Source organism: Geospiza fortis, unplaced genomic scaffold (assembly GCF_000277835.1).
Source record: "Geospiza fortis unplaced genomic scaffold, GeoFor_1.0 scaffold26, whole genome shotgun sequence".
NCBI lineage: Eukaryota > Metazoa > Chordata > Aves > Passeriformes > Thraupidae > Geospiza > Geospiza fortis.
The window spans coordinates 2088585-2100070 of NW_005054425.1; the positions used below are offsets into that span (position 1 = coordinate 2088585).

Genomic DNA, 11486 nt, shown 5'->3' on the forward strand with positions numbered 1-11486 from the left:
TATATGAATAAATTAAAATAATGTATAAATAATACAAAATAATTCCAATGGATTTGGGGCATGCAGTGTGCTTCCTGCTGTGATCTCTGATTGCACTGACTTTGCTTTGATAGACCCGAGCTGAGCCTTAGCAGCTTTTTATCCTGGCATGTGCAACATCCCTTGGAGCAGGTTTAAGACCCAGCAGGTGCTCACCCCATAAATCAATCCTGCCTGGCAGGCACTGGGAGCAGGTCCTGGGGGCTGCCCAGGCTCCTCCTGCAGGGTTACACCTGGGAGTAAATCACTGGTAGCAATGGAGAAGCGTTTCCCTCCCAGGAGGGATGGCACCCCTGCAGCCCAGCTCTGGGGATGGCACAACCCCAGGAGTGATCCTTGTCTTGTTGGAGAAGCCACTTCCATATTTTCTTCTTGCTTTCTTAATCCTGTGGTGCTAAAATTAATCAGGATTCAGGGTATCAATCCTCTGTCTGTCAGGGCTCAAAAAAAAAAAATTTCTAAATGAAGTTGTTAAGGGTTTTTTCCCAAAGGGACTCAGATGTTTTTAGTAGGTCCTTGTTGGGGTACAGTGAAAATTGTTGGGTTCCTTTGGTCCCTCAGATTCCTTCCAGCCAGCTCTGGTTCCCTGCAGGTCTCTGGATCTTGGGAGAATTCTTTAGTGTTTGGTTTCTCTGCACCATGATTTTTAGAAGGTTTTTAAACCAATGAATCCTGCTTAAAGTCCTTCCAAATGTGATTTCCCTTCAAGATCCAGCTGGCCATGGCAGATCATCCCTTGGGCAGGAAAATGTCGCCCAGGTGACTCAGGGCACAGTGCTGAGCCTGGCATTGCTTTTCCAAGGGCTTTGATTTATTGTCAGTGAAATCTTGGAAAAATCCAGGAGGTTTTTGGTGATTTTTTCCCAGTGCAAGGGGTGGAGATCTGCCTGTGAGGTACAGGAGGGATCCAGTTCCCCACTGCCTGCCCAGGAGCAGGAGGGATGGCTGGGAGGCCACCACCCTTCCATAAAATATTTTTCATGCTCAGGATCGTTTTTAGTCATTGCTGCTGATTTTTTTTCTGCTGCAGATGAGTAAGGGAAGAATTTCCTTTGGAGGGAAAAAGTTAAGGGAATGTAAGGGAAATGTAAGGGAAATGGTAGGAATGTAAAGGAATGTAAGGAAAATTCAGGGAATGTAAGGGAAATGGAAGGTAAGGGAAATGTAAGGAAAATTAAGGGAATGGAAGGAAAATCAAGGGAATGGAAGGGGAATGGAAGGAATGTAAAGGAATGGAAGGAAAATTAAGGGAATGGAAGGGGAATGTAAGGAATGTAAAGGAATGGAAGGAAAATTAAGGGAATGGAAGGGAAATGTAAAGAAAAGGAAGGGAAATGTAAGGAAAATGAAGGGAAATGTAAGGAAAATAAAGGGAAGGTAAGGGAAATGGAAGGTAAGGGAAATGTAAGGAAAATTAAGGGAATGGAAGGGGAATGTAAGGGAATGTAAGGAAAATTAAGGAAATGTAAGGGGAATGTAAGGAAATGTAAGGAAAATGGAATGTAAGGAAAATTAAGGAAATGTAAGGGGAATGTAAGGAAAATGGAATGTAAGGAAAATTAAGGGAAATGTAAGGAAATGTAAGGGGAAAATTTTCAGGAATTATTTCCCCATGGAAAGGGGGTCAGGCCTTGGCAGGGGCTGCCCAGGGAGGTTTGCAGTGCCCATCCCTGGAGGTGCCCAGGGAATGCCTGGAGGTGGCACTCAGGGCTCTGGGCTGGGGACAAGGTGGGGATCAGGCACAGCTGGGATTTGACCATCCAGGAGGGCTTTTCCAACCTTAAAAATTCTGGGATTCTGTGAAAGGAGCAGGGACAAAAGGGATTTTCTAGTCCACCTCAGATCGCAGCTTTTAACCTCATTTGTTTCCCAGCCACCCCTGCTGTTGCATTTCCCCACACATGAACACCCTGTGGTGTTCTGCACCGTGCAAAAAAACAGCTTTGGGAAGTGATTTATTTGCACCATGGCTTCAGTGGGATGGAAAAACCTTCCTGGGGCAGGTGTTCCCCATCCTCACTGCTGCTTTCTCCCATGCACATGTTATATCCTGCAGTAAATAAATGCATTTGGTTTTCAGAGCTGCCAGGGAACTGAACCATCTGTTCTGTGCTTGCCTTCCCAGCCCCAGGTGTGAGCAGAGGAGTGTTTGACCACCAAGCCTGAGGCTGCTCAGTGGAAAAAACAAAAGTTTGAAGACTCTTCACCCCCTCCCAGCCCAGCAGAGGATGGTGCAGGGCCCCTGGGAGGAGTTTCTCACTCTGGGCATTGGTTTCCTCAACAATTTTGGATAGATAAGAGGTAATTGTGGCTGGAGAAAGGTGCTTTAATAATCAGTAGTTAATAATAATCCTGTGCAGGATTATTCTGCGGGGAAATAAAAGCTGGTGGTGCCCATCCATGGGCTGGGATGTGGGAAATGGGAGCTCCTGAGCTGTTTGCTCCTCTGCAGAAGGAAAGAGGGGGGGACAAGAACTCCAGTTTTGCTAAATGAGGGTGAGGAATTGGTGACATTGAGGGGACAAGAACTCCAGTTTTGCTAAATGAAGGTGAGGAATTGGTGACATTGAGGGGACAAGAACTCCAGTTTTGCTAAATGAGGGTGAGGAATTGGTGACATTGGTCTGAGGGAGAGAGGGCAGGACTCCTTAAGATCCTGCAGGTTTGGGGGGAACTTTGTTAGATGGGAAAGTCACAGCCTTGGTTTTCAGTAGATTATGGTTTTTATCAAGGGCAGAGCCTGACCACAGAGAGTGTGGGGCAGGGAGAGGTTTATTTTGTGTACTTTGAAATGCCTAAATCCATGTTCTAGCTGCTGTACCCTGCTTTTCAGTAAGGCAGAATACAGAACAAGGAAGGGAAACCTGCAGCTGCTAGCCAGGACACTCAGGGGTGTACAATGTATGTATAGATAAATGAAATAACTATATATTAATATATAAACGTTTATATGGAATAATATAAAATATAAGTAATATGTATAGATAAATGAAATAACTATATATTAATATATAAACGTTTATATGGAATAATATAAAATATAAGTAATATGTATAGATAAATGAAATAACTATATATTAATATATAAACGTTTATATGGAATAATATAAAATATAAGTAATATGTATAGATAAATGAAATAACTATATATTAATATATAAACGTTTATATGGAATAATATAAAATATAAGTAATATGTATAGATAAATGAAATAACTATATATTAATATATAAACGTTTATATGGAATAATATAAAATATAAGTAATATGTATAGATAAATGAAATAACTATATATTAATATATAAACGTTTATATGGAATAATATAAAATATAAGTAATATGTATAGATAAATGAAATAACTATATATTAATATATAAACGTTTATATGGAATAATATAAAATATAAGTAATATGTATAGATAAATGAAATAACTATATATTAATATATAAACGTTTATATGGAATAATATAAAATATAAGTAATATGTATAGATAAATGAAATAACTATATATTAATATATAAACGTTTATATGGAATAATATAAAATATAAGTAATATGTATAGATAAATGAAATAACTATATATTAATATATAAACGTTTATATGGAATAATATAAAATATAAGTAATATGTATAGATAAATGAAATAACTATATATTAATATATAAACGTTTATATGGAATAATATAAAATATAAGTAATATGTATAGATAAATGAAATAACTATATATTAATATATAAACGTTTATATGGAATAATATAAAATATAAGTAATATGTATAGATAAATGAAATGATTATATATTAAAATGTTTTAAATTATATAGAATAATATACATTTTAAATAATATATATATAAATGAATTAAAATCATGTATAAATAATATAAAATAATTCCAGTGGGTATGGATGGGGTGGGAGGTGTGGACACCACATCCTGCTGAGTTGTTTCTTGGTGGCAAAAGAGGTGAAAATACCACAGGGCTTGTGTTGAAAGGAGAAAGGTGTTGAGCAGAGGCTTCATTTAGAAGCAGAGGGAGAGAGCAGAGCAGAAAAGGTGTTGGAATTGTGTAGTGTGGGAGCTGCTGGGGTGGCTCTTTCCATCCCCACAGAGCTTTGGTCCCACTCTGTTAAATGCCAAAAGCACAGCTGCTCTTGGGGAGATGCAGAAAAAACCCCTAAAATCCTAAAATGCCTTCCAGAAAGAAATGCTAAAATCCTACAGCTTTAAGATTGGAAAACCTCCCACATGGTTCCTGTTAGAGCAGCAAACCAAAGCTGCTGGTAATGTTTGAGTTGGTGAGAGTGAGGAACTTTGTTGTTTCACAAAGTGAAAACTCAATTTTTTTAAAATGAAAGCTTCATCCCTGCTGCAGAAGGGCTTGGCTGAGTTTGGTTCATCCCCCTGCAACTGGGGATGAGGAATAAAAGGGGTAAGAAAAAAAATTAGGATAATTAAATCTCCTTAAAAATGAAAAGGAAGTTGTTGTTGTTGTTGTTGTTGTTGTTATTATTATTATTATTATTATTATTATTATTATTATTATTATTATTATTATTATTATTATTATTATTATTATTATTATTATTATTATTATTATTATTATTATTATTATTATTATTATTATTATTATTATTATTATTATCTTTTTACTATAATAATTTCAATTACCAAATTTTTTACCATCATAATTTCAAATATCAATTTTTTTACCATAATAATTTCAAAAAATCGCACCTTCGCTACTGGAAAGAAAGTCCAGGCTGCTGTTTTGTGTCTTATCCACCCAAATGAAATCTGCGGGATGCAGGATGGATCCAGGCTCAGCACTGGAGCTGCCTCTGGAATGGAATCCCTGGGAGTGTTTGCAGGGGTCCCAGGACAAGGGAAGAGATGAGAATCTTGGCTCCATGTTTCAGAAGGCTGATTTATTATTTTATGATATATGTTATATGAAAAGAAAATGATCTGCTAAAACTATACTAAAAGAATAGAAGAAAGGATTTCATCAGAAGGCTTGAAAGGAAAGAAATGGAATGATAATAAAATCTTGTGACTGACCAGAGAGTCTGAGACAGCTGGACTGTGATTGGCCATTAATTAAAAACAACCACATGAGACCAATCAAGGATGCACCTATTGCATTCCACAGCAGCAGATAATTATTGTTTTTCTTTTCCTCTGAGGCTTCTCAACTTCTCAGGAGAAAAGATCCTAATGAAAGGATTTTTCATAAAATATGTCTGTGACAGGAGTCTCTGGAGGGTTGGGAAGCTGGGCAGGGTGGGTTTGGTCTCTGCCTTTGCTGTGTTGTGGTTCTGGCTTTAATTAAAACTGGTTTTGCCTCCAGGTCCTGTGTGCTGTGGCAATAACTGTGCCTGGGATGTGGAATGGCCCCACTGCAGCATCCTGCCCCCAGAGAGAGGAGCTCCTGGAGGATCTCATGGAAGGAAGGATCACCCTGCCCTCCCTGTCCCTGCTCTCATCCCTCCCCAGGGCCAGTGAACAGAATGAGCTGGAATCTCTGGCACTCAGAGCTGCTCATCCCACGAGGTGAGTGAGTCAGGACGGAGCTGAGGATTCAATCTGAGAGGCACAAAAACCCAGCTCAGGAGCAGAGGCACCACGGGCTGCATTTTCCCCATACACTTCACACTGTGCATTTCTCAGCTGCCTTTAATCAGCACAAATATCCAGGTATCCAGACTGAGTCTGACATCCAAAATTTCCAATTATTTTGGAATATTCTGATATTTTCAGTGTTGCTGCTGTTGATCCTTCCCAGTACAGGCAGTGGCTTTCCCACGTAGATATGATCAAAGCCCAGCCTTTAAAACTTTAGTTTTTGTTCAAATTGGCTTTTTTTAGCTTCCATTTTTGGGCTGCAGGCTCGAAGAAGAAGGAGATGGGTGAGATGAGAGCACAGGCTCCAGCAAAGAGGAAGGAGCAGGCGTAGGTCTGGGTGTAGTCATAGAGCCACCCTGCAGGAGAGAAGGTTGTTATTAAAGCTGGGCGATTTTTCTCAGTGAAAAAAATAATTCAAGGAGGTGGGTGGGCGGCAAAGGATGTGTGTTCTCATCTAAGAATTGCTCAGATATTTCCCTTAAATTATTTTAACTCTTCCTGGGCAGCATTTCCTGTAAGGAAATGACATGCAGGTCGTTTTTCCCAGAGCCAACTTTGATCCTTGTAGTGGACATGGTGTTTAATTTGATTGAACTTAATCCCTGATTTTTTTTTTTTTCCTGTTTAAGTAAGTGGGCCAAAAGTGGCTGATGGAAGATTCTCTTGGATTGAAGGGATGACTTGCACATGTTGGTATTTGCAACATCTGGGCTGCAAACCCTCTGTTCTCCAGCCTTGTCTTCTTGTGAGCAGACCCAGTTTCATGTCCTTTGTCTAACAGGAGACACCCCAGGCCAGGAGCTGGAAGTGAACTTGATAAAAGGAGCTCTGGGAGGACTTCAAAGGAAAAGCTGAATTCCATTGAGCCTCAGGAATGTCTGGAGGATTCAGGTCACCTTTTAAAGTGACCTCCAAGTGTTGGGTTTGGTCCTGGCAAATCATCTGGGCTCTGGGCTGTCCTTTGAAAGGTGGAGAGTTCCTCTCTTTGAATCTGAAATCTGCAAAGTGCTGGGAGATGCTGCTGCACATAAAAACGCTAATCCAGTCCCAAATGTGGGGTGGGTGTGGGGGCAGCAGCTGAGCCAGATCTGCTGCTGGTGTGAAATGCAATTCCTCTGGAGACATCCATGGAATCCAGACATCCACAGGCTTCCATGAGTTCCACAGATCTGGCCCAAACCTGGGCTTGTTAACCCCAGGAAGGGACAGGATACAGTCCTGAGTTCCACAGACAGCAGATCTGACCCAAACCTGGGCTCCTCAAGCCCAGGAAGGGACAGGATACAGTCCCTGAGGTCCTGGGCTCAGGGAGGGTGCCAGTGAGGTTTGGGATCTGTGCTGGAGCAGAGGCACTGACATTCCCTGCTGTGGATTTCCACAGAAGGTTTTATAAAGCACAGCACAGCTGCTTTTGCCCAGTTTCAGTTTCTCTTGGCTCACTGCTGCCTCTGGGGAGTCCCTGTGTTTGTTTGCTCCTCAGGGATGGCCTGGGAGCCACGTGCTGGAGGAGATGCAGCTGGAGAGGAGGATCCACCCTGTGGTGGGATCTATCCCCTGTTGGGATCCAGTCCCTGGTGGGATCTGTCCCATGGTGGGATCTGTCCCCTCCTGGGATCCATGCCCTGGTGGGATCCATGCCATAATAGGATCCATCCTGTGATGGGATCCATCCCATGCTGGGATCTGTCCCATGGTGGGATCAATCCCCTGTGGGATCCATCCTGTGTTGGGATCCATGCCCTGGTGGGACCCATCCCCTGATGGGATCCATCCCATAGTGGGATCTGTCCCATGGTGGGATCCATCCCATGGTGGGATCCATCCCGTGGTGGAATCCACCCCTTGGTGGGACCCATCCCCTGTGGGATCCATTCCATGGTAGGATCCATCCCCTGCTGGGATCCACCCCTTGGTGGGACCCATCCTCTGCTGGGATCTACCCTTTGGTGGAATCCATGCCCTGGTGGGATCCCTCCCCTCGTGAGATCCATCTCATGTTGGGATCCATGCCTTGTGGGATCCACCCTTTGGTGGGATCCATCCCCTCTGGGATCCATCCCCTCCTGCGATCCATGCCCTGGTGGGATCCATCCTCTTCTGGGATCCATCCCATGGTGGGATCCACCCTTTGGTGGGGTCCATCCCATAGTAGGACCCATCTCCTCATGGGATCCATCCCCTGCTGCTGCACTCTGGGACTCTCCCGCGACCCTGGGGTTCATTCCCAGGCCTGGGATCTGTTTCTGCTGCCTGGAAGTCTCTGGGATTTGGAGAGGGGATGCTGATGTAGTTATTTGTGAGAGGAACAGGACAGAGTGTTCCAGCTGAGCTCTGATTTATTGCAATCCTTAAAATATCCTTCAGGATATTTCTTAATTTTCTTTTTTTTTTTTTTTTTAATTTTCCTGGGGATTTTTTTGGTGCTGGATGGGATTTAGGTGCAGTGGGATTTACCAGCATTGCCTCACTGGCAGCACAGCCACCAACTTCCATCACACCCCAACCTTCTGAAGCAACTCCAGTCTCTGTGCCCCAAATTCATTTCCAAAACAAAACAAGAATCACTCCTGCTGCAGAAAGCTGAACTGGGAGCTTGTGCTGTTCAAACCCCAGCAAAGCAGCAGTTTTGTGAGGAATGCTGGTAAATCCCAGCAATGTAATCCAAACTAAACATTCCCAGCACTGCTGCTGCTACCAGCTGGGTCAGGCTCTTTAAATGGTGCTACTGATCTTTAATCAGAAGTTTTATTTATTCTTGATGCCCTGAGGAGTAAAATTCAGTGGGAAGGTGAAGGTAAAATTTAGCAAACATCTAAATACGTGTGGCAGCAGAGCTTTTGATGTCTCCATCCTCTCCCTTTTCACCACCCAAATTTCTTGGGACTGGAGTTTGTCCTCTGGGGACTGGAATCTTTTCTACAATTTGCTTTACATGCTTTGGTTCAGCTCTTTTGCATTTGGAGTCAGTGATTTGTACTGCTTGTGGAAGTAAACTGTGTCCTTCTCTCCTCAGCTTGCTCCAGGCTGCCAAAATTATGTTTATTCTGCTTTGGGCTGGGTTTTTTCAGCAGCCAGAGGTGCCAGTGGATGGGGAGCTCGGAAGGAGACTCCAAACTTTCCCTTTGGGTCCTGCCCCTGGATTTCAGGGCTTTCAGCTGAACAGATTTGCAGGTAAGTCACCTTTTCCTTGCATTAGGCTTTGGTCTAATATGTAAATTAGGCACTTTTAACCTTTGCAGTTCTCATTATCCATCATCATTATTTCCACTGTGTAAAAACACTTGAGTGTGATGAAATTGTAATTCTAAACTCAAAGTTCTTGGGAGGTAAAAGCACCAAATCCCAGGGTCTCACAGAGTATTTAAATGCTGCATTCTGCAAGGAGCAGAATGGTTTTGGACATTTCATCAGGAGTTTTTGGTCTCACTCAGTTTTCACATTGAAAACTGCATTGCAAGAGAAAATTGCAGAATTTTTCTTGGATCCCAAGCCTGGATCCTGAGCTCTGGGTTGTTTCCATCTTGCTCTGCCTGTAAGGACATGGATCAGGAATTGTTTTGCTTCTTGGCTTTATTTGGCCCTTTATTTATCCCACCTGCCTTAAGCCTGAATTCTGTGGAAAGCTTTTTGCAGGGAACTTGCTTTACAAACCCACTGCAGAGAGCAAAAACCTTCCCATTAGTGCAGAAATATTGCAGCTGGATGGAAATTTAACTTTTTTAACTGCAATGTGAGTGTGGCTAAGTGACAACCAGGGTGTTCAGCCCCTGCTGTGTTGCTGTACCAGGGGATTCAGGGGAACTGAGGGATTGTTTTGTGCTCAGTGCACACCCTGTACAGCAGCAGGGATCAGCAATCCAGGCTCTGCATCACCCTGACACTGGCAAGCTCCTTGTCCATGAAATGTTTTGGCTCCTTGAAATTGCATCCACACACAGAGCAGGACCAGCCCAGGGATGTTGATTGAGAATATTAATTTTTTCCTGTGCATGGAGCTGGAATTTACAGAACCCTTGGGTGAGCTGGGTGCCTCTGCAGGCTGGGGGCAGCTGATCTGGAGGGCAGGGAACAAAAAATGATGGTTTGGGTAAACCTTCCCATTAGTGCAGAAATATTGCAGCTGGATGGAAATTTAACTTTTTTAACTGCAATGTGAGTGTGGCTAAGTGACAACCAGGGTGTTCAGCCCCTGCTGTGTTGCTGTACCAGGGGATTCAGGGGAACTGAGGGATTGTTTTGTGCTCAGTGCACACCCTGTACAGCAGCAGGGATCTGCAATCCAGGCTCTGCATCACCCTGACACTGGCAAGCTCCTTGTCCATGAAATGTTTTGGCTCCTTGAAATTGCATCCACACACAGAGCAGGACCAGCCCAGGGATGTTGATTGGGAATATTAATTTTTATAGAAAGAACAGCAGCGTTGCTGAAACTTTGCATGGAGCTGGAATTTACAGAACCCTTGGCAGCTTCCAGCTGGGTGCCTCTGCAGGCTGGGGGCAGCTGATTTGGAGGGCAGGGAACAAAAAAAATGATGGTTTGGGCTGGAAAGGGCCCTAAAGCTCTTCCCATTTTACCCCTGCCATGGGCAGGGACAGTTCCACTGCCCCAGGCTGCTCCAAGCCCCATCCAGCCTGGCCTTGGGCACTGCCAGGGATCCACAGCTGCTCTGGGCACCCTGTGCCAGGGCCTGCCCACCCTCACAGCCAAGAATTCCTTCCCAATATCCCTTCCAGCCCTGCCCTCTGGCAGTGGAAACCATTCCCTGTGTCCTGTCACTGTTATATTTTATGAAAAATCCTTTTGCCAGGATATTTCAGAAAATACGACAGTGACACTGTCCCTGCCTCCCTTGTCCCCAATCCCTCTCCAGCTCTCCTGGATCCCCTTTAGCTCTGAGCTCTCCCTGGAGCCTTCTCCTCTCCAGGTGAGCACCCCAAGCTCTCCCAACCTGGCTCCAGAGGAGCTCCAGCCCTTGGAGCATCTCCATGGGCTCCTCTGGACTCTCTCCAGCAGCTCCAAGTCCTCCTGATGTTGTTCCCCAGGGCTGGGGCAGCTCTGGGGTCTCACCTGAGCAGGGCAGAGGGGCAGAATCCCCCCTCCCCATGCTGGGGGCTCAGCCCAGGAGCAGTTGTGCTGCAGGGAAGGGAAAGCTTTGTCCTGGCCAAGCTGTTTGGAGGAGAACAAGTGCCCTGCTCCTTAGCAGAGGCTGGACACTCATTTCTAAGCACTTGAAATCTGCCAAATCCTCCCAGCCGCCTTGGTTTCCTGGCAGAGGGAGAAGAGCAAAGGCTTTTCATGCTCCTTATCTCTGGGCCCAGAGCTGTGGTGGCTGAGCTGTGTAATCTCTGTCAAAACAAGAGATTACTGAGGCTTCTCCTGGTGTTTCAGTGCCTCTGCCTGGTGGGAATCCTGCTGAGTCTGTCCTTGCTTCCCCTCCAGTCCAAGTTCAGTGTTATTTTAGCACCACTGGGAGTAAAATCCATGGAAATGTGCTTGTTACCCTGCTGTGCTCAGGGCTGAACTCTGCACCTGGGGCTTCACTGCATTTTCCAGATACTCCAGGCGGCATTTTCTAAATACTCTAGGTAGCATTTTCTAAATATTCCAGGCAGCATTTTCTAAATACTCTAGGTAGCATTTCCTAAATACTCCAGGCAGCATTTCCTAAATACTCCAGGCAGCATTTTCTAAATACTCCAGGTAGCATTTCCTAAATACTCCAGGCAGCATTTTCTAAATACTCCAGGCAGCATTTTCTAAATACTCTAGGTAGCATTTTCTAAATACTCCAGGTAGCATTTTCTAAATAATCACTGT

At 43.9% G+C, this 11486-nt stretch overlaps 1 protein-coding gene and 1 long non-coding RNA gene across 3 annotated transcripts in view; one reads left to right on the forward strand and one right to left on the reverse strand.

The window, feature by feature from the left end:
• LOC115948538 overlaps window positions 1-5819 on the forward strand; it is a 17633-nt gene extending 11814 nt beyond the window's left edge. The window contains exons 3-4 of the long non-coding RNA XR_004082354.1: window positions 2165-2340; window positions 5394-5819. This is a non-coding gene — a long non-coding RNA (uncharacterized LOC115948538). The remainder of the gene's footprint in view (window positions 1-2164; window positions 2341-5393) is intronic.
• The window catches only part of SLC16A4 (solute carrier family 16 member 4), a 23671-nt gene continuing 17886 nt past the window's right edge, over window positions 5702-11486 (reverse strand). For both annotated transcript variants that reach the window (XM_031061737.1, XM_014309390.2), the window contains exon 9: window positions 5702-6024. In XM_031061737.1, coding sequence (XP_030917597.1) covers window positions 5882-6024 — 143 coding nt within the window. In that variant the 3' untranslated portion in view covers window positions 5702-5881. The remainder of the gene's footprint in view (window positions 6025-11486) is intronic.